Consider the following 24,340-nt stretch of genomic DNA (forward strand, 5'->3'; position numbering starts at 1 on the left):
GAAGGATAAGCCAGTTATATGTACAGCTCAGCCAGGTCACTTCCCTTCTTTCAGGTAGTGTGTTGCCTCCAGCTTCTACCTACTTTTGTTTTTATATTCCATCCAGATGCATTATTATTATTATTATTGGCAAGAGGGTAAGCCCAATACAGCTCCTTGACAATTATCAGAACCACGAGCCCAGGCGTGGTTTTTATGTTAATTTCCCAGTTTGGGAGAAGTATAAATTCACACCCCGATACATGAATAAAATTGAAAAAAAAAACTGCAGTTGAAAAATTATATGTAAGACTTTTTTTCCCTATTTCTAGAGCTGAAGATAAAAATCAACAAACTTCGGCTGGGCGCAGTGGCTCATGCCTGTAATCCCAGCAATTTGGGAGGCCAAGGCGGGTGGATCACGAGGTCAGGAGTTCAAGACCAGCCTGGCCAAGATGGTGAAACCCCATCTCTACTAAAAATACAAAAATAAGCCGAGTATGGTGGTAGACACCTGTAATCCCAGCTACTCGGGAGGCTGAGGTAGAGAATTGCTTGAACCTGGGAGGGAAAGGCTGCAGTGAGCCAAGATCACGCCACTGCACTCCAGCCTGGCCGACAGGGCGAGACTCCATCTCAAATAAATAAATAAGCAAACAAACTAACTTGTTATCTCTCTATGTAGGTAAATGAGTTGCCTTTCTTTTTTTTTTTTTTTTTTTTGAAAATGCCCCATTTTTCTAAAAGGATAGCCTTCCAAGGCTCTTAGCTCCATCTAACTGCTTCAAGGCAAACCTCAGGCCTCATCTTCTATTCTTAAATTGTATCAAACCTCAAAACTATTATACAACAGCAATAACCACCATCTCATCTTGTCCCAGACAGCCTTAAAGTATTACTATTTCAGAATTTTAGTTGCCGCCATTTCTGACTTTTGAAAATTTCCCTCACTTTCTTGTTCATTCACATGTGTATTCCAAAGTCTTTTTGTTACATTTTACCCTGCATTTTTAGGTTTGTTTTGTGTTTGTTTTGTTTTTTGTTTTCGAGATGGAGTCTCACTCTGTCGCCCAGGCTGGAGCGCAGTTGTGCGATCTCAGCTCACTGCAACCTCTGCCTCCCGGGTTCAAGCAATTCTCCTGCCTTAGCCTCTCGAGAAACTGAGATTACAGGCATGCACCATCATGCCTGACTAATTTTGTATTTTTAGTAGAGATGGAGTTTCACCATATTGGTTAGGATGGTCTCAAACTCCTGACCTCAGGTGATCCACCTGCCTCGGCCTCCCAAAAGTGCTGGGATTACAGGCATGAGCCACCGCACCCGCCCTCTAGGTTTGTTTTTGTGGTTTTTTTTTTTTTTTTTTTTTAATGTGGGAGGATCACACATAATTTGCAAGATTATCTCAACAGCTAAATTGCCATAATTAGAAGACCACATATTAGTTTTATAATTAGAATATTTACAAAATCATAATAAATGCTACATGGAAAAACTATAGGGAAAAATAAGTCCATATATATGTATATATGATTCATATATCTCAGAAAGTGCAACAAGTGCTATTTGTTCTTGAAAAAAGGTTATAAATTGAAAATGAGGACTATGGAAAATAAGGACAATGACAGGACTGATTATGTGTAGTTGTTCTAGTAATGAAAAGCAATACTACTCAAGCTAGGTGAGAGAGAAGAGGAAGTGGTGCAATCGCGCATCTTAATACGGAGCAAGAGCCCAAAGTGGAGCACATAATATCACAGCCTTTGAAATAGATTCATCATACACTACGTTTAGAGTTTCCAAAAGCACACAATTTTCAGGAAGAACTAAGTTAAATAATGCTTCAAATCACCATATATCCACTTTTAACATAAAATTCAATTCTATAACCAATTCAGTAGAAAGCTAAAGAACGTAGTGCCAATATTCTTAAGTCAATAATTCTTACAATATTTCACTCTTTTAAAGAACTAAATCATAAAACATGATTATCCCACCAAAAAACATGAGGACATAGAATGTAAAATAAATTTTTCAAATTAAATTAGAGGCCAGCATTATTCTAAGTGATGTAACTCAGGAATAGAAATCCAAATATCATATGTTCCCAATTATAAGTGGGAGCTAAGCTATGAGTATGCAAAGGTATACAGAGTGGTATAATGGACACTGGAGACTCACAAGTGAGGGAGGGGAGAAGGATTAAAAAGACTACATATTGAGTACAGTGTACACTACTCAGGTGACCAGTGCACTAAAATCTCAGACTTCACCATTATACAACTCATCCATGTAATCAAAAACCACTTGCACTCCAAAAGCTATTGAAATAAAAAATATATATTAAAAACATATTAATTAATTAGCAGTCAGGTGCAGTAGCTCATGCCTGTAATCCCAGCACTTTGGAAGGCTGAGGCAGGTGGATTGCTTGTCACCAGAAGTTAGAGACCAGCCTGGGAAATAATATGAGACACCATCTCTACTAAAAGTAAAAATTAAAAGATTAGTCAGGCATGGTGATGTGTACCTGTAGTCCCAGCTACTGGGGAGGCTGAAGTAGGAGATCAGTTGAGCCCAGGAGTATGAACTTTCAGTGAGCCATGATCGTGCTACTGCACTCCAACCTGGGCAACAGAGCGAGACCCTGCCTAAACAAAAATTAAATAAGATAAATTTCAAAAACAATAATGGTGAAAATAGTGTTACACAGCATGATGAACTTAGTGAATTAATAATCTGTTGAGGCCAGGTGTGATAGCTCATGCTGGTAATCCCAACACTTTGGGAGGCTGAGGTTAATGGATCACTTGAGCCCAGGAGTTTAAGACCAGCCTGGCACCTGGTACACAGCAAGCATTCAATAAAGCTTGGCTAAAATGATTTTTTAAAAATTAAAAAGGCCAGCCTGGGCAACATAGGGAGACTACGTCTCTACAAAAAATAAAAAATAAAAAAATAGCTGGCCATGGTGGCATGCACCTCTAGTACTAGCTAGTTAGGAGGCTGAGGTGGGAAGATGGCTTAAGCCCAAGGTAGTGAGCTATGATTGTGCCACTGTAGTCCAGCCTGAACAACACAATGAGACTGCATCTCAAAAATAAAAATAGTAATAATCTGTTGAAAATAAAGAGAAAATGCAATGGCAATTAATGACAATTAATACAATGATTAACATTTCCTGAACTAAAATAGTATGTTTTATTTTAGAAAAATGTTAAAACAGCAGTTATAATCTATATAAGTTTTAATATTATGCTCTTATTGCATACATCACATGAGAGCTAAAGTGGCACTGCAAAGGAAAAGATGTACCTTTACAATGGAGCTCTCTGGCAGCACTACTTTAATCAAATGATCAAAGTAGGTGCAACTATTAAAACCTGACACTGCATGCTTCCTGATGAGTTCAAATATGAAGTACCCAGTATCACCTATGATATGTTCTTACCAAAAAAAAAAAAAAAGGTTCAACCTAAATCTAATGAAGCGTCCAGACCTAACCTACAGTTTATAGGAAATGTGTGGACTAGAGGAATAAGTTAGCAATACCAAAAAAAGCAAGCAGACAAATCTGGAATGTGGAATATTCAACAGGACAAACAGCCTGGACTCTCCAAGAATCAATGTAATGTGGCAAGAAAAAATAGAGGAACAATTCTGGAAAAAACATGAGGAAAGAGACTCCAACAGTGAATTATAGAGAGCACCAAGTTGTTTCTTATAATGATGCAAAGGTGATTTATTTTTAGGAATTCCATTAATATAATCCACCTATTAATAGAGATAGGAAGAAAAATTAAATACTCCTATCTTCTGATGCCACACCAAACTCAATAACCATTAATGTTAAAAACAAAGAGGAAACTGGTAAATACTTATTTAACATGATTTTATGCCAACACCAAGTATTCATGAGAATACAGAGCACTGAACATTCTTTCATTAGTCAAAGCATTTTAACTTATACAACCTTACTGGAAAACAGTTTAGATTACCCCCTAAAGTTGAACACACACATATCCTGTAACCTACCAATTCCATTCCTACACATATCCAACAGAGAGCTTGCAGAAGTGCATCAAAATGTGTGTGCAAGGCTTTTAATAGCCAAATACAGAAAACAATCCAAATGCCCATCACCAGTGATGTAGTATACTCATGTAATAAAAATGAACTACAGGTACAGGCAACAAGGATGAATTCCATAAACATAATATGAAATAAAAGAAGCCAGATACCAAAGTATACATATCATATGACTCAATTTAAACAAAATTCAAAAGCCGGCAAAATCATGACAGAATTGGAAGTTACGGTAACTTCCTCTGGCACAAAGGGAGAGAACAGTGATCAGGAGAGAGCACAAGAGGATCCCCGGGTATGCTGGCAATGTTCTACTTAATGTTCTGTTTCTTGACCCAGTGACAGTTTATTGGGTTTTCACACTTGGCAATAATTCATTAAGCAGTACATTTATGTTTTGTACGTATTTCCAACACTTCAATAAAAAAGAATTATAATTTTCAAACCAGAAAGAAAGTACAAAGTAATCTCTAAATATCTAAAAAAAATTGAAAACATATGTAACTATATATCATATTGGTGACAAAAGTACAAAGTGAAGAATTATATAAATTGCTTTTAAAACTCAGCGTTTTGACTGTACATATCATCCAGTGGGTTATATCCCAAGAGAAAAAAAGTACTTAAAATGCACTTTGTAGTTTTGTTGTTAGTAACAATACGTGTACTATTTTTAAACTATTCTAAACTCTAAGCTAAAAAAAAAGATAATTATGTTAATGTTATTAATGGCCAAGAGTGTTTTTTTTTGAGACAGAGTCTTGCTCTGTTGCCTAGGCTGGAGTGCAGTAGTCCGATCCCAGCAGCCTCCACCTCCTGGGTTCAAGCAATTCTCATGCCCCAGCCTCCCAAGGAGCCAGGATTACAGGCGTGCATCAACATGCTTGGCTAATTTTTGTATTTTTAGTAGAGATGGGGTTTTGCCATGTTGGCCAAGCTGGTCTCGAACGCCTGAACTCAACTGATCCACCCGCCTCGGCTCCCAAAGTGCTGGTATTACAGGCATGAGCCACCGCGCCCAGCCAGGAATTTTAGCTTATGAGAAGAAAAATAAAAATTGTAAATCAAAAGGTAAAAACGAATTTTAAATCTGAATTGGAGCCAGGCATGGTGGCTCACTGCTATAATCCCAGAACTTTGGGAGGCCAAGGTGGGTGGATCACCTGAGGTCAGGAGTTTGAGACCAGCCTGGCCAACATGGTGAAACCCCATCTCTACTAAAAATACAAAATTAGTCGGGCATGGTGGTGCATGCCTGTAATCTCAGCTACTCGAGAGGCTAAGGCAGGAGAATCGCTTGAACCCGGGAGGCAGAGGTTGCGGTGAGCCGAGATCGCGCCGTCGCACTCTAGCCTGGGCAACAAGAGCGAAACTCTGTCTCAATAAAAAAATCTGAATTGGAAAAGCAGAATAAACTGAGAATTTTTCTCCTTTTAAGAAACAATAGTCTCCCTCTCCCTCTCCCTCCTCTCCCTCTCCCCACGGTCTCCCTCTCCCTCTATTTCCACGGTCTCCCACTGATGCCGAGCCGAAGCTGGACTGTACTGCTGCCATCTCGGCTCACTGCAGCCTCCCTGCCTGATTCTCCTGCCTCAGCCTGCCTGATTCTCCTGCCTCAGCCTGCCGAGTGCCTGCGATTGCAGGCGCGCGCCACCACGCCTGACTGGTTTTCGTATTTTTTTGGTGGAGAAGGGGTTTCGCTGTGTTGGCCGGGCTGGTCTCCAGCTCCTAACCGCGAGTGATCCGCCAGCCTCGGCCTCCCGAGGTGCCGGGATTGCAGACGGAGTCTGGTTCTCTCAGTGCTCAATGGTGCCCAGGCTGGAGTGCAGTGGCGTGATCTCGGCTCGCTACAACCTCCACCTCCCAGCCGCCTGCCTTGGCCTCCCAAAGTGCCGAGATTGCAGCCTCTGCCCGGCCGCCACCCCGTCTGGGAAGTGAGGAGCGTCTCTGCCTGGCCGCCCATCGTCTGGGACGTGAGGAGCCCCTCTGCCTGGCTACCCAGTCTGGAAAGTGAGGAGCGTCTCTGCCCGGCCGCCATCCCATCTAGGAAGTGAGGAGCGCCTCTTCCCGGCCGCCATCCCATCTAGGAAGTGAGAAGCGTCTCTGCCCAGCCGCCCATCGTCTGAGATGTGGGGAGCGCCTCTGCCCCGCCGCCCCGTCTGGGAAGTGAGGAGCGCCTCTACCTGGCCGCGACCCCGTCTGGGAGGTGAGGAGCGTCTCTGCCCAGCCGCCCCGTCTGAGAAGTGAGGAGACCCTCCGCCTGGCAACCACCCCATATGAGAAGTGAGGAGCCCCTCCGCCCGGCAGCCACCCCGTCTGGGAAGTGAGGAGCGTCTCTGCCCGGCAGCCACCCCATCCAGGAGGGAGGTGGGGGTCAGCCCCCACCAGGCCAGCCGCCCCGTCCAGGAGGGAGGTGGGGGGGTCAGCCCCCCGCCCGGCCAGCCGCCCCGTCCGGGAGGGAGGTGGGGGGGTCAGCCCCCTGCCCGGCCAGCCGCCCCGTCCGGGAGGGAGGTGGGGGGGTCAGCCCCCCTGCCCGGCCAGCCGCACCGTCTGGGAGGGAGGTGGGGGGGTCAGCCCCCTGCCCGGCTAGCCGCCCCGTCTGGGAGGTGAGGGGCGCCTCTGCCTGGCCGCCCCTACTGGGAAGTGAGGAGCCCCTCTGCCCGGCCACCGCCCCGTCTGGGAGGTGTACCCGGCAGCTCATTGGGAACGGGCCATGATGACAATGGCGGTTTTGTGGAATAGAAGCGCGGGAAGGGCGGGGAAGGGATTGAGAGATTGGATGGTTGCCATGTCTGTGTAGAGGGAGGTAGACACGGGAGACTTTTCATTTTGTTCTGTACTAGGAAAAATTCTTCTGCCTTGTGATCCTGTTGATCGGTGACCTTACCCCCAACTCTGTGCTCTCTGAAACATGTGCTGTGTCCACTCAGGGTTAAATGGATTAAGGGTGGTGCAAGATGTGCTTTGTGAAACAGATGCTTGAAGGCAGCATGCTCGTTAAGAGTCATCACCACTCCCTAATCTCAAGTAACCAGGGACACAAACACTGCAGAAGGCCGCAGGGTCCTCTGCATAGGAAAACCAGAGACCTTTGTTCACTTGTTTATCTGCTGACCCTCCCTCCACTATTGTCCTATGACCCTGCCAAATCCCCCTCTGTGAGAAACACCCAAGAATGATCAATAAAAATAAAAAAATAAAAAGAAAGAAACAATAGTACCTAGATCTAACCTCTGAAAAGTTCTACCAGGAAAAAAAAAAAAATCCTAGAGAACCCAGATTGAGTTCTCTAACTACATCTTCTAACAAAAGTAAACAAGATTCCTTATAGAAGTGGTTTCAAAACTAGGGGTTGACTGTTCCCGAAACAAGCCTATGAAAGCTCACTGCCGAGAAGCCAGCAAGCTGTCAGAGACAGGAGTAGGCTCATGTCAAAGGGAGAAAGGAGCAAACTTGAAAGAGCTCCCACTGGATGGAGATGAAACAATGTAAGCATCAAAAAGACTAATGACTGCAAAGGACTAGACGATACACATATACATATATACATCTGTAAGTTCTTAACAATATAAAATCAATCTCACTAGACACGGAGATTTCTAAGGTACCAACTCTTTATTCTGAAAACTGACCTATGAAGAGGAACAATCAAGCATTTATCCTGCCTTGCAAAACAAACTCTATTTTAAGGATAACCAAATAGTTGATCAGGGAAAGATCTTCTGTAAGAAAACTTCCAACTACAAGTAGAAAGGAAATTACAGAATAAGAAAATTATCATTTTGCAACTCTAAAGGATTACTACATGTAGACAATAATCGATTGATGTTAAAACTGTTAAAAAAAAAAAAAAAAGAGTGAGGAGTTCCTGACTCACAGATAAGGGTATGAAGAAAAAAAAAGAGTGATGGGAATATTTATAATAAGGCTGACAACATCTGAGTCTAGTGATCAACTTTAACCCCTCTAATAGAGGCATATAATGTTTAGTTGTCTCACTTTCTATGAAGCAGTAGGAGAAATACAGCACCAACTGTGACAAATTCCTATTTCCCCAAGCCATCCCCCACAAAAAAAGTACTGAATCAAGGGTCCACATCTAAGCAGCCATGCGCAAGAAAGGAAAGGCAGGTGATAAAGGACTATATTAAATAACACCAAAAGGGTGCAGTAAAGCTTCTGGTATTCCAATTTGGGCCAAGACAAGGGACAATTTGTCTGTAACAAATAAATGACACTAAAAAATAAGAGACCAGGAATTAAGAGACTTAAGGGTCACAATATCTAAACGCAATCCTGGCTCAAAGAAAAATTACAAAATGACATGTATGAAACCACCAAGAAAATCTGAACACTAACTGGGTATTAGATGATATTCAGAGACTACTGCTGAATGTATTGGATGTGATAATGAAATCATGGTTATATATTTTTCTAATCCTTTTCTGCTAGCAAAAGATATTTACTAGTAAAATGATATCATTTTATTTAAAATACTCCAGCAAGAAAGAGAGAGGGAGAGAAAAAGGGAGAGGGGGAATGAAAGCAGGACACAAGATGAAACAAGATTAGCCAGTGTTGATTGCTGGAAGCAAATGATACTACCTCATTACTCTAGCCTCTCTACTTCTATATATGTTGAAATTTTCCATAATTTAAAAAAAAAAATTTGAGACAGGGTCTTGCTCTGTTGCCCAGGCTGGAGTGCAATAGCATGATAATAGCCCACTACAGCCTCAACCTCCCAGGGTCATGTCTCAGCCTCCTGAGTAGCTGGGACCACAGACGTGCACCACCACACCAAACTCTATTTTTTCTAGAGACAGGGTCTCCTTATGTTGCCCAGGCTGGTCTCAAACTCCTAGGCTCAAGTTATCCTCCCACCTCAGCCTCCCAAAGTACTGGGATTACAGCCGTGAGTCACCACGCCCAGCTGATAATAAAGAAATTTAATGAATGGGTTAACCTAAAATGTCTGTTAATATTCCTTTTGGCCAGGAGTGGTGGCTCATGCTTGTAATCCCAGCACTTTGGGAGGCTGAGGCGGATGGATTATTTGAGGTCAAGAGTTCGTGATCAGCCTGGCCAACATGGTGAAACCCCATCTCTACTAAAAATACAAAATAAATTAGCTGGGTGTGGTAGTGCATGCCTGTAATCCCAGCTACTCGGGAGGCTGAGGCAGGAGAATCGTTTGAACCTGGGTGACAGAGGTTGCAGTGAGCCAAGATCATGCCACTGCACTCCAGCCTGGGCAACAGAGTGAGACTCAGTCACAAAAAAAATTCCTTTCAGTTTTAGAATTTGATGGGTCTATATTAAGTTTCATAAAATATATCCACTGCATGCTTCAGACTAAATATATTGGCTTAATATCAGAAATGTTTTTTAAAATTATTACACATAGAAACCACAATGATTACAGAGTGGTAAATGTGTTATCTAGGAATATAAGCTTCAGATGGTTATATTTTTCTGTGAAAAAGATACAGATGTCAATAAATGCTTCTAAATGCACAAAGGAGATCATGACCAGTTATTTTCTGTAGCTGTTGATGACAGAATAAGATGAAAGAGATTTAAATTATATTACAAGGATAGTAAAATAGATTTTTGCTCCATTTTTTCTGTCTCTTTGTAACAAATTATACCATCATATTCTTCTGACATTCTTTTAATCATTCATTAAACTCTCCAGCATTAACTGCCTAAAATACACATTACTTTGCTGGCTCGGCACTGTGGGGTACAAAGGTGACTAACAAAATGAGGTTCTATGCCATTAAAATGCTTATAGGGGCCAGGTGCAGTGTCTCATGCCTCTAATCCCAATACTTTGGGGAAGCCAAGGCAAATGGATCACTTGAGGCCAGGAGTTCAAGACCAGCCTGACCAACATGATGAAACCGTGTCTCTACTAAAAATACAAAACTTAGCAGAGCATGGTGGCATGAACCTGTGGTCCAAGCTACTTGTGAAGCTGAGGCTGAGAATCTCTTCAACCCGGGAGGCAGAGGTTACAACGAGCCGAGATCACACCACTGCACTACAGCCTGGGCAACAGAGCGAGACTCTATCTCAAAAAAATAAATAAGTAAGTAAAATAAAATAAGATGCTTATAGGGTCTGCAACCACAATTTTTCCTGTTCACTGAGAGTAAACCTAATAGAGAATTCAGGATTCATCTTACACTTGAAATTTTGTTACTGATTATTGAAAAATTATCTACAAGCACCCAATTGTGAGTTTTACAGAAACCTGGTCTCAAGAGTTATGAACCAAAGATTCACTCCACAGGGTTCCCAGATCCCCTAAAATCATGTGCTAGGTGTTGACTTTATTTTTCTGGAGAGACTATAATGGTTTTCATTCATCTTATTCATCTCAAATGGTAAAAATCACCAGTGGAATGGAGCCACACATCCTGTAGCAGAAACTTCTAAAAAAAAAAAAAAAAAAAAAACAGGAAAAAGATGAAACATGGTACCATGTACCTGCTCAGCCTCCACAGATCCTGCTTTTGGAAACTGAAACATAAATTCTTAAAACTTGCACAACTTTTTTTCTGGTGCTTGAATGACCTCTAGTGGCTACTTAAATTATCACAGCCAATTGCCCACAGCAGGAATTAGGTTGGTGCAAAAGTAATTACAGTTTTTGCCATTAAAAGTAATGAAATAAAGAACTAAAAAGTGTTGAGAAATAACAAAATTAAGATGGCATCACAAAGGAGCACCTAGCTCAATTTCAAGTTATTATACAAGCTCTCTATTATCCAACCAAATGTAGTTCACAATACAGTGTAATTCAAAATAGTTCACCAGATAGTTCAGTACACGCCATTTTTTTTAATCAAATAAGTATGATTTTCCCTAAATTCTTGCATTTCGAACTAATAAAGCATCAGCAAATACCCATGAAGAGAACAGTACTGGAATAAAAGATACAAGAACCTCGGGAATTAACATCCACCCTTTCCTCTCAGTTGAGGCAGCACCAGGAATACAATGTCAACAAAGTACAACAACTGGAGTAAGAGAAATACTTTGAGAATACAAACTGGCCACAGAACTCAACCTGAGTGAGAACAGGTAACAAATATGGTTCAGGAACTGCTGGGCCAAACTCTCCAAGTGGGAGTACAGCAGCAGCAACAGCAAGTACCAGTAGAATGAGGCCATCACATCACCCAGGGTGACCAACAGGTCCCAGGTTACTTCACATGCCCTCTGCCCAGCCCCTTGACAATTCCTGCAGCAGCAAAACACACCATCTTCCAGGCACTGCCACACGGAGTCCCAAGAATGCTGATACAGTTTTATTTATTTTGAAATATTTGTCAGTATCTATACACACACAAGGCACTGTCTAGGCACTGGAGTGGAGTGTTGAACAAGACAGTTCAAAATCCCGATTCCAATGGAGCTTGTAGTCTAGTGTGGAAAGAGAAATAAATACATAAAATGCCAGGTGGTGATATATGCTGTGAAAAAGATAAAGTAGAACAATGGGGTTTGGAAATTACAGGGTGGCCATAGTATTCTTTTCTATAAGTTGATCATCTCAATTCAGACTAGCTTTTCTTCAAGCACTCAATAGCCATAGTGGCTGGTGGCCACTATACTGGATAGTTCAACAAATCTGAAACTATCATCCATGCCTTTTTAGTTCATAATCTTTATCCTCTTTCTTTCTGAATCCTAAGAGAATTCATCCAACTGATCTTCAAATTCACTAACTCAGCTTCCTAAAGTATCCATCCTACTTATTACTGCAACTACTGAATCATTTAATTCAACAGTCATATTTTACATATTCAGAGGCTCCTTCTTCACAGCTCCTGAGCAACCAATGCCTGCTCTGACGATGCAGGAACATCCTCTAAAATCTTGGCACTTTGTCTTGGACTTTAAGTTCTCTCCCATCTCCTACAGCTACTCCATCTCATTGGAGACCTTTTGCTCTGAGCCATCAGAAGGAACCCCCATTTTTGAGATCCTAAGCCTTCTCATCTTCCTGGTAATACTGCCCTAGATGCTCAATCTTTCAGATAAAAATCTACCTGACACATCTCTGAGAACCAAGCTGGGTACCATCAATAATCATATAGGTCACAATTCATTTTTTTAGGCCCCCCAAAAAAGGAAAAATTTAGACTTCGTGGCATTTTACTAGTAACTCAGAGATCCAGCAGTTTGCAGGAAATAGAGATGGAATTGTAAGCAAGGGAAATACAGTGAAATTAAATTAATCTCCACCCAGACACTATAAGGCCAGCTGGGATACTATCCCAGCAATTGGCTGCTGCAGTGAACGGCACAGAGAGAAAATGTTCCAATTCCTCTTAAGGCTCCAAATACCAGTTGGCTACTACAGTGGACAAGACAGACATAGAAATTTTTCCAATTTTTCTTAAAGCCCCAAATACCACACAACCAGCTTCAACTCTACAAAATCCCCTCTCTTTACCCCTTTTTTACTTCCTTCGGGAGCTCTTGCTGTTTCCCCTAAAAGCCTTGGTTCTTTTCACCTATGCTGACTCTTGAGCCTCTCCCAGTTCAAGGGATAAAACTCCATTACCAATTAAGTGTAACATACATTAACGGAATAGGTAGAAAGTAATCTTTCATACAAAAACACTACATTCAAGGTGAAAGGCCAAAATAATTTGAATTTTGAATTGTAAGCTATGCTTTAACTAGGAAATACATTAGTCTGTTGGACAGACTATAAGAAAACTAGAAATGAAAAAAGCCTTATTCAAAAACAAATGAAATAATGATGAGTAGAGTTCATAAGCCTTGTTAACTCTGCTGTGCCATTTTAATGATGGACTACATTGTAAATGTGCTGCTATGTTTAAGCCTAAAGGTCTGTTGAGGTAACAGTTTTAGAACGACTGCCACAATCCCACAGAGAAAAAACAAGTGAAGGTCGGTGAAAGCTGCATGTTCTAAATTACAGAATCAAGAACAGTATTTCTTGTCATTCATCACATTTAAGTAATAAAAGACATTACCTCAACAACAGGTGTATTTTCCTGGAGCTCAGTTGTGTGCGAAGCCAGTAAACCAATCACGCGAGCAACCTTGGCCCGTCTGTAAATGGAGAGAAAACAGGCTCTGAAAAGAAGAGTCGGGGACCGAGGAAACTAATCCCAGCTAGTTACATTATGCAATGATGAGCATTAGATATAAGACTGAGAAATAAAAATTGAATGTGACAGGTCAGGCCCACACTCCCACATGTACACAGCCCAGAGAAACTCTCCCTCGTATACTTAGGGAGACACGAACCGTAATGTCCGCTGCAATACTGCAACAGCGACAAAATTTAAACAAGCTGTGGTTTAATAGTAAAACGAAAAATAAAAATTTTAAAAATCTTTAACCAGAGAAAAGAGCAAAACAGTAATTAATCCTTTTATTGCTGAGTACAGAGGCATTTGGCTAAAGGTCTCTTTTCTACTTGTTAGTAGATCAATGAGTTTCTATGTAAGTAGTAAATAATATCTGAACAGTAACATATCTGTATGTATTCAGTGTAAAAGAAATTTTTACAATCAAGTTTTTAAATATTGTTATTTGCATAAACACTAGTTTTAATGAGGTGTTCCTTTAGTATCCAGCAGAAAACTGAAGTTGATAAATTACTATTAAATGACATTCAATGTGATTTGAAAAGGTATTTCATGCAGAGAAATTAGTTTTGATGAGTTTTTTTCTAATTAAAACAAATGGTGAGTTGATGAAAACTGCACTCTTATTTAGTGATGTCTGCATGTTGTCTAGGATAATCAGTATGTACCTTAGTCAGCTTTTATTTTTTACCATCTTAAAATAAACCTATGTGGTACCCATGGCGGAAAACAAATCAGACTCAGAGAAGTACTACAGGGAAAATGTCTGCATTATCACAACTCTAACATACAGAAATAATCCTTATAAATTTCAACACTTCTTAAATTGCCCGTTAAAATCTCTTAACCTACACAAATTAAAGAAGTCCTAGGCAATTGTAGAATTAGCATCCCACCTGTGAATAAAAAGATTATACTTTAAAAGTAGTCATTTTGAAAAATATCTGTAGGACAATTGGAAAAGCCATCCTCCCACCTCAACCCCCCCAGGTAGCTGGGACTGTAGGCATGCACCACCACAGCCAGCTAATTTTTTTTACTTTTTGTAGAGATGGGGTCCGCTATGATGCCCAGGCTGACCTTGAACTCCTGAAAAACAATCCTCCCATCTCAGCCTCCCAAAGTTCTGGGATTACAGGCTTGAGACACTGTATCTGTCTATCTCTTTTCAAAGACAAGCTCAAAAAACTTATGAAACACCTAACCATTTTTCAATTTATAAAAGTAAATATTGGCTACCAGATTTATTCAACTAAAGTAAAAATGTATCAACATGCCAATTATTTTCCCTAATATGACCAAAAACAATTCCTATTAGAATAAGAGAAAACACACTACCTAAAAACCTTATACTTTTAAAATAGAAACTTTAAATCACTTATGAATATTCACTTTTTACCAAAATCCTAAATACAAGTACCACATACCCTATATACAACACCCTCACAGTATAGGTTCCTTCTCAAAATTCAGGTTTTCTCAGGTCACCATTTCAGGTGCCCCCAGTGACTCGACACTGTACCTCAGAACCAACCCATCTTTCACGACAGCATCTAAGGCAGCACTATCTAACAAACCTTTGTGCCCTGACAGAAATGTCCCACATCTGCACTGCTCAATATAGTATCCACTAGACATGTGACTATCAAGCACATAAAATATGACAGATGCAAGTAAGGAACAAAATATTTTTTTTAAGTTTTTTTTTTTTTTTGAGACAGATTCTCACTCTGTCACCCAAGCCAGAGTGCAGTGGTGCAATCTCCGCTCACTGCAATGCCTCCCAGGCTCAAGCAATCCTCCCAGCTGAGCCTCCCAAGTAGCTGGGACTATAGGTGTGCACCACCACCCCTGCTAATTTTTGTATTTTTAGTAGAAATGGGGTTTCGCCATGTTGTCCAGGCTGGTGTTGAACTCCTGAGCTCAAGTGATCTGCCCACCTCAAACTCCCAAAGTGCTAGAATTACAGGTGTGAGCTACTGCATCTGGCCTTAATTTTTACTTTAAAAATTACCCCCACAGCTGAGGGTGAGGGAGACAGTACCCTGGGGTAATTACTCATCTTTCACGTGCCTGGTCCTGGTTACCTCATAAGTAGGACCAACAACAATACGTACCTCATGTTGTTCTAAGAATCAAAGGAGATAATCCATGTGCAGAAAGTACCATTGTGTCTGACAATATGTGCTGAATGTGGAAGCTACTATTAATTTTTAATTTAAATAACCCCCATGAAGTTAATGGCTACCACATTAGAGCAAAACTAAAATTTTATAGTTACTTATTCATTCATTTACTTGTTTATTATCTGTCTCCCCAACCAGCCCAGATGATCCATGAAGGCAGGGCTGTATCCCGATCGCCACTGTAACACCTGAACAGTTTGTTGAATAAATATATCAACATCAAAAGCAAAATAACTAAACACACTAGTAGAAAAAAAGTGCATAAAAGTAAGGCTGTACAAGGCAAACAAAAGGCAAACAGGATTTCCAATGTAAATCTCAGTAGAATTAGGCTAATCTCACGAGAAAAAGATTCCCTTTAAACTAAAAACCATATGACGTACAGAAGATATAAAATGTGATTTTTTTTTTTTTTTTTTTGAGATGGAGTCTTGCTCTGTCACCCAGGCTGGAGTGTAGTGAGTGGCACAATCTCAGCTCACTGCACCCTCCGCCTCCTGGGTTCAAGCCATTCTCCTGCCTCAGCCTCCCCAGTAGCTGGGATTACAGGCACGCACCACCATGCCCAGCTAATTTTTGTATTTTTAGTAGAGACAGGGTTTCACCATGTTAGCTAGGCTGGTCTCGAACTCCTGAACTCGTGATCCACCCACCTCGGCCTCCCAAAGTGCTGAGACACAAGTGTGAGCCACCGCGCCCGGCCTGGTGTGAATCTTTATACACCAAATAACAAAGCATGAAAAGTAAACCCATAGTAGTGGTAAACTTCAATTTTCTTCTCTTCCAAGCACAGAGAGAAGGCAACAATGAATACATTCATCAATACATTCACACATTCAAGCATCCTAAATAAAACTACAAAGTCAAAGTAACAGATGAATCTATCGAACTCTACACCCTACAAACAGTGACCACTCTTACTCAGTGGGAGTCTGTATAGGATGGTGTCTAAGACTCTGAATTCAAAGTCTTGGACCTGGCCCTGGCCCCACCACTGGGGGCGAGGGAGACAGTACCCTGGGATAATCACTCATCTTTCTTATGCCTGGTAGGCACAACAAGTAGGACCAATAATAATATGTACCTCATGTTGTTCTAAGAATCAGGAGATAATCCACATGCAGAAATTACCATTGTGTCATGACAATTTGTGCTGAATGAGCAAGCCACTATTACTATATTAACAGTTAACTGCATTCATGGCATACATTAAAAATGATTTTATATTGGACCACAAAGATATTGGAACTATTAGAATTCCCTAAGGCAGAAATTATACAGGACTCACTTTGATGTAGTGAAAGGAGAAAAGTAAAAATAACAAATATAAACCAAAAAGCCTAAACACTTGTGAAATTAGAAGCACTTCTGCTGGGCATGGTGGCTCATGCCTGTAATCCCAGCATTTGGGAGGTCGAGGCAGGTGAATCACTTGAGGTCAGAAGTTCAAGGCCAGCCTGGCCAACATGGTGAAACCCCATCTCTACTAAAATATACAAAAATTAGCTGGGCGTGGTGGTGGGCGCCTGCAATCCCAGCTACTCGGGAGGCTGAGGTAGGAGAATCGCTTGAACCCAGGAGATGGAGGTTGCAGTGAGCCAAGATCATGCCACTGCACTCCCGCCTGGGTGACAGAGTAAGACTCCGTCTCAAAAAAAAAAAAAAAAAAAAAAAGCACTTCTATATACCTTATACATCATATTAAAAAATGAAAACTTTGGCCAGGTAAAGTGACTCACATCTGTAATCCCCAGCGCTTTAGGAGGATGAGATAGAAGGATCACTAAGGCCAGGAGTTCAAGACCAGCCTAGCTAATAAAGTGAGACCCTGTCTCCACAAAAAGAAAAAAAAAATGTTTTTAATTTAGCCAGGCAGGGTAACATGCACCTGTAGTCCCATTCCAGCCTCGGGGACACAGTGAGACCCTATTTTTTTTAGAGTGAGTCTCTAAAAATAATAATAAAATAAATAAATAAGGAAAAGAAACAAAAGAAAGAATAAAAGGGAAAGGTAAAGAAAGCATCCATAAATCATAATCACGTAACACAGATCTAAACTTATGAGACATTCTCTGTCTTTAATGATTGCAGACTAAACACTTGACACTCACTTTTCTGATCCCTCTAGAGTCTCTAAAATACAAGTTCTTTTTATTAAATGATAACTGGTAACTAGAAACAAAAAGGAAGGCTAAAAGTGGACTAGAAAGTTTGAGAAAATCTCAGATGACATGCATAGATAGAATTAAGACTGACAGAGAACCAACAAGGGAATCCTCTGTCTAAGAATCACAGGTAGACAGACGTTCCCAAGGAAGCCTCAAGGACTTGGAACAAACTAAGACAGAAAGCAAGAATGAGCCACAGGACAATCATCAGATTACAACTGCACAAGGAACAATTGTGTCCTTTTACAATGAACAGTTTAGTCAGTCAGGTCCTGCCTCTTTTCCATCACCCTTCCTTGGTACACAGAATAAACCCTGCAGCCCTGGCCTCCAGGGTAAACGTGGAAAATTGTTCCTACAGTGAGCAATCCACCTTGGGGTGGGACATAGGTGTGGATGTGGGAAGCAGAGACTGTGGTCCTCCAGATACTGAAACAGGGAAGGGGTTAAATGAGGAAAGCCAACTCCACTCCAAAGAAAAATCCACCCTGGCAATTGCAGAGGCCTCCAGCCTGCCTACCTGATCTTCAGCCAGCTGGAATTCCAAATTAAAGTCAACCAGTCAGCAGGCCCCACCTACCCACATACCAACCCTTTATTTAAAGGAGAGGCTATTGGAGAAAGAGACTTAGGCAAGCATAAAAGAAACTCACATTGCCAACTTCTATACCAATCAATTTAATCATTTATTCATAATATAAACTAAGAACCAGAGATCACCAGGCATTTGAGAAATAAACAGCATTAAAAAGCAGGACCATGATGAAAAAGTGACCTACAAGTTCAAGAGATAAGAATACAATGTTTATAATCCTAATTTTGTTCCCTTTTTTTCAAAGTCCAGGTTCCAGGCTTATATTATATAATCCTAATGTTTAACCTTTAATATTAATAACAATATTTAATTCTAAATTCTGCCCCAAGAAGAGAATTTTTATAATCCTAATATTTATCTCAAATTCAGAAGTATATGATACACCAAATATATGCAGCTAGGAAAAGGGACCAATCAGACAAAAAGAAAATGAACAAAACCTTTCAAATATGATTGTTGAAATTAAAAAATTAACTGGAAATCCTAAATAATAAAATGAGTGGGGATAAATACCAAGCTTGAGAGCTCAAAGATAAAGTCAAGGAAGAGCAATAAAAGAAGAGAATTTGCATGGACACAAAGAGGGAACAAGAGACACCGGGGCCTATTTCAGGGTGGAGGGTGAGAGGAGGGAGAGGATCAGAAACAATAACAATTGGTACTTACTAAGCTTAGTACCTGAGTGACCAAATAATCTGTACAAGAAACCCCCATGAGTTTACCTATATAACAAATCTGTATTATGTACCCCTGAACCTAAAACAAAAGTATAAGAAAGAGAGTTTGGCAGTTCTTCAAAAGGTTGAACACAGAGTTATCATTTTATCCAGCAATCTCACTACTGTAAGAGAAATAAAAACGTATGTTCACACAAAACCTTGTAGACAAATGTTCAGCGCACCATTATTCATAATAGCCAAATGTGTAAACAACCCCAAATGTCCATCAAGACCACATAAGCAAAATGTGGTATAGCCATACAAGGATTATTCAGCTATAAAAAGAATGAAGTATTCACACATTCCACAATACAGATGAACCTTGAAAACATTAGGCTAAATGACAGAAGCTAGACACAAAAGGCCACATACTGTATGATTCCATTTATATGAAATATCAAAAATAGGCAAATCAGCCAACAGGAAGTAGATGAGTGGTTGCCAGGGGTTGGAGAAGAATGGGTACTGGGTTTCGCTGGGTGAGAAAAATGTTCTGAAATTAGATAATGGCAATGGTTGAACAACTTTCAATATACTAACACCTACTGAACTGTACACATTAAAATGGTGAATTTTATGGTATGTGAATTATACCTCAATAAACAAGAGAAAGTGAGAAAGCAAAAGAAAATTTGAAAGAAAAGTCAAGAGACACAAACTCCCACACCCATCCTGTAGGGGTTTCAGGAACAGAAAAAGGATGAAATAGGAAGAAATCTAAGAAATAATATAAAAGCTAAAGGAGGGATGAAGAGGCTAGGCATTGTGGCTCACACCTGTAATCCCGGCACTTTGGGAGGCCAAGGCAGGTGGATCACTTGAGGTCAGGAGTTTGAGACCAGCCTGGCCAACATGGTGAAAACCCATCTCTACTAAAAATACAAAAATTAGCTGGGCATGGTGGTGCACACCTGTAATCCCAGCTACTCGGGAGGCTAAGGCAGGAGAATCCTTGAACCCGGGAGGTGGAGGTTGCAGTGAGCCAAGATCGCGCCACTGCACTCCAGCCTGGGCGACAGAGCAAGACTCTGTCTCAAAATAAACAGAAAGAAAAGAAGGGAAGGAAGGGACAGGAGGGACGGGAGGGAAGGAAGGGACAGGAGGGACGGGAGGGACAGGAGGGACGGGAGGGACGGGAGGGACAGGAGGGATGGGATGGGGAAGGAAGGGACAGAAGGGGGGAAGGAAGGGATGCGGGGAAGAAAGGGACAGAAGGGGGAAGGAAGGGACAGGAGGGGGAAAGAAGGGACGGGAGGGAGAAAGAAGGGACGGGAGGGGGAAAGAAGGGACGGGAGCGGGGAAGGAAGGGACGGGAGCGGGGAAGGAAGGGACGGGACAAGACGGGACTGGAGGGAGGGAGGGAGGGAGGGAGGGAGGGAGGGAGGGAGGGAGGGAGGGAGGGAGGGAGGGAGGGAGGCAGGCGCAAATTAGTAAAAAGAGATTCCTAGAGACAATCTAGTAAAATTTACAGGCCTGAAATGAAAAGAAAAGCTAACTCAAACAAGTCACACAGAAGAGGGGAAAAAAAAAAAAAAAAGGTAAGGTTTACCCGCAAGTCCTACAGAACTACAGTTAGTACAAGGAAGAGAACTCAAACTCCAAAGCATGGCACAGAGGTAAGCCACTGAGAGGCCTTCTTGAAAACAAACAAAAAATACTACCAGCCAGGCGCGGTGGCTCACGCCTATAATCCCAGCACTTTGGGAGGCCGAAGCAGGTGGATCACCTGAGATCAGGAGTTCAAGACCATCTGGCCAACACGGTAAAACCTCATCTCTACAAAAATACAAAAATTAGCCGGGCATGATGGCAGGTGCCTATAATCTCAGCTACTCGGGAGGCTGAAGCAGAAGAATCACTTGAACCCGGGAGGCAGAGGTTGCAGTGAGCTGAGATTGTGCCACTGCACTCCAGCCTGAGTGACTGAGCGAGACTCCATCTCAAACAAACAAACAAAAAACTACCAAATGATAAAATCTAATCAACCAAGAGAAGAACTACAGCAAAGAAACAGGAAAACTATGTTTTTAATTAAAAAATTAATGATGGATGAGCATTTACTTTACCTTATTCAAGTATAAAACTCTTATTTGAAAAATAGAAAAATTCCTCCTAAATTCATATCTCAAAAAGGCACTTGCCACAGTAAAAAGTAACCTATGTAATGAGAGAAGATATTTGCAATCATTTATCTGACAAGGGGTTAATATCTAGAATATATAAAAAATACCTACAACTCAACAACATAAAACTCAGTTCAAAAATTGGCAAATGACTTGACTAGATCTTTCTCCAAAGAAGATATACAAATAGCCAACAATCACACGAAAGATGTTCAACATCACTAGTCACAAAATACAAATCAAAACCATAAGATACTACTTCACACCCATCAGGATAGCTGTTAGCAAAAAACAAAAACAGAAAACACTAATGTTCACAGCAGCATTGTTCACAATAGCCAAAAGATATAAACAAGCCAGTGCCCAACAACAGATGAAAAGATAAACAAAATGTAGTATATGCATACAACGGAATATTATTCAGCCTTAAAAAGGAATGAAATGCTGACACATGTTAGTTATAACATGGATGAACCTTGCAAATGAAACCAGCCCAATTGTCCTATAGAACTGATGTTTACAGTCTTTTAAAATAAACGTAGAAATTGACCCTCCCAGTCTTAAAACTTGAGGAAGTTACATTTGTCTTATCTGAGTTCCTTTCTTGGGAAACCAACCATCAGGCCTCCCAGATAGTTATCAAGGAACTGAAACTTACCAAATCACCATATCTGGACCATAAGACACCAGACCCCCTCACCCATTACAATTGCCTAACCAACTACCTGCTTCCTGTCGACCAATTCCTCTTCCTCACCCTTCCTTAATTCCTGTTTTCCCATACATGGTTATATTTCTTCCCTGCTAAATACATCCCTGGTTTTAGTCAGTTGAGGAGACAAATTTGAGACTGATCTCCCATCTCCTTAGCTGCAGCACCCAATTGAAGCCTTCTTCCCTAGCAACACTCATTGTCTCCGTGATTGGCTTTCTGTGCTGTGAGCAACAGGACTTAAACCAAACCCCTTGATATTTCAGTAGCAATATGAGGTACTCACCATAAGCAAATTCACAAAGATAGAATAAGTAGAGTATAGGTTACCAGGACTGGGGAAGGAAAGGGGAAGTTACTGTTTAATGGGTAAAGAGCTTCTGTTTAAGATGATGAAAAAGTTTTGGAAATGAATAGTGGTGATGGTTATACAACAATGAGAATGAACTAAATGCCATTATACACATAAAAATGGCTAAAATGGAATAATTTAAATTATGCATAATTTACAATTAACAAATTTTTTAAATTACAGTATTACACTATTACTATATGTGAACTATACCTCAAAGTTGACTGGCAAGGATAAAAGGATATACAATTTGATAAATACTCAATGTTGGAAGTTCTAACAAAAGGCATTTTAAACACATTGACTGGGATTATATATTGATACAATTTTTTTAAGAGTATTTCAGCAATTTTTCAGAAGTCACAAAAATATTTACTGCCTTCTATCCATCTGTTCTAATTCTACAAATCTTCCCTAAAGAGAAAAAGAAAAAGCAGGCACAAAGATTTATTCTCAAAAATGTTCATCAAAATATTATTTACAACATTATAATACTATCCAAAAATAGTAAATAAAATGATCAGATATTCACAACATATAAAAAGTTTATCTTATGTATTATATATTTTATTTTTAAATGTTAATAACATTTACAATACGTAATATATATGTTACAGGGGAAAACAAACATAAAATTATATCATGTGATTCTAATTTTTTATATACAAAACAAAACTAAAGAATAAATATATCTACGTCAATAATAATTATCTCCCAGACTAAGTTAAGGACCCTTTATCATATGCTGTCAAGGTAATATAACCTGAGGTCAGAGAAAACCTCGCTGGAAGTGGCTTTGAATGGAGAAAGAATAAAAGAGGATTCCTACCAGAGAACTTGTCTACCTCAGTATCACTTTATTCAAATTAAAACTGTTTTACAATCAAACTTCAATTTTTAAAAGTGGGGGAAAAAAACAGTATGTGTGAATTTTGGTATCCAAGGGGATACTAAAACCAATCTCCGCACTGATACAGAAGGATGACTGTACTTGGAAATGATCTGGAATGTCTGTTTTAAAATGTCAGCAGGGGGCACCCCATTCAAGGATATAACACGTTTTAAATAAAGGTGTTTAAATAAGTATTTCATTGATTCATTTTTAATGAGCATACCACGAGCCTTCTCAAAGTATTAAATACTCAACCATTACCTAAAAATCCTACTTTTTATTACCAGATTTTACTCTGGGAGAGTAACATTAGAAGATGTATAGTAAGAACTACCCTTATTATTAAGCATTTTCTAAACTTCTATTGGTTCACCCATATTTCACCAACATAGAAGAATAATTATTATCATACCAGTGCCACAATCCACAAAATCCTTTCGCCTCCATTTTTTCATGTGCCTGTCCTAACAATCATAAGATAAGCAAGCTTGATGATAATAACTACAACTTCTACAACCCCAACCCCATTGTAAATGAAATACCCACTAAGAATCAGGCACTATACAAGGTATCTCATATATTTACCCCATTCAAAGTTGAATAATTACCAAAAATCTATGAAGTAGTTATCCCATCCCAATTTTACAGATGAGGAAACTGAGGCTCAGCAATTAAAGTACTTGGCCCAGAAAGCTGATCTTTGATCCACACCCAGGTCTGTCTGAATCCTAAACCTATGCCATTTCCTTGTCCCACCCACAGTCCCCAGGAAGCAGAGATTGAGAAAAAGATAATCATTTGGCCAAGTCTTATTGGCAAACAGAACCCAGAGCCTTCTAACACTTGATCTACTGTGCTCTCCACCTGGTATGTTGCTTCTGTAAAAAGCAAGGACACTTCCTTCCATCGGGAGTTTATAAATCATAATCCCATTAGATTGTAAATAACATCTAGGGAAGCTATGTGCTACATGAGGGAAAGATAAGGGTGGCCAAGGGAAACTTCGAGGAAGTATAACTAAATTAATACACAGGGATCAGGGTTTAAGTATTTTATAATCAGTACTCAAAACAGTAACAGTTAGCCAGGCACAGTGGCTCACACCTGTAATCCTAACGCTTTGGGAGTCAGAGATGGGAGAATCACTTGAGCCCAGGAGTTCAAAACCAGCCTGTGCAACATAGTGAGAGACCTTGTCTCTAAGAAAATAAAAAAACAATAACAGTTAATAAAGTTTCCAGGAGTACCTTAGATAATCCCAGAATTGTATTTATAATATTAGGAGAAGGGCTATTTTTAATATTCTAAAATTTATCATTGGAATGCCCATAAAAATTGCCTATGAGTAGAGTCATCATTACATCAGAATAATTTATGATAATTATTTA

At 40.3% G+C, this 24,340-nt stretch overlaps 1 protein-coding gene across 9 annotated transcripts in view; it reads right to left on the reverse strand.

Annotated features, from left to right (window-relative positions):
• Positions 1-24,340, reverse strand: part of ULK4 (unc-51 like kinase 4) — a 721,105-nt gene that overhangs the window by 628,056 nt on the left and 68,709 nt on the right. For all 9 annotated transcript variants that reach the window (XM_055109707.2, XM_055109709.2, XM_034956180.3 and 6 more), the window contains one exon: positions 13,086-13,164. In XM_055109707.2, coding sequence (XP_054965682.1) covers positions 13,086-13,164 — 79 coding nt within the window. The remainder of the gene's footprint in view (positions 1-13,085; positions 13,165-24,340) is intronic.

The sequence above is a fragment of the Pan paniscus genome, chromosome 2 (genome assembly GCF_029289425.2).
Source record: "Pan paniscus chromosome 2, NHGRI_mPanPan1-v2.0_pri, whole genome shotgun sequence".
Classification (NCBI taxonomy): Eukaryota; Metazoa; Chordata; class Mammalia; order Primates; family Hominidae; genus Pan; species Pan paniscus.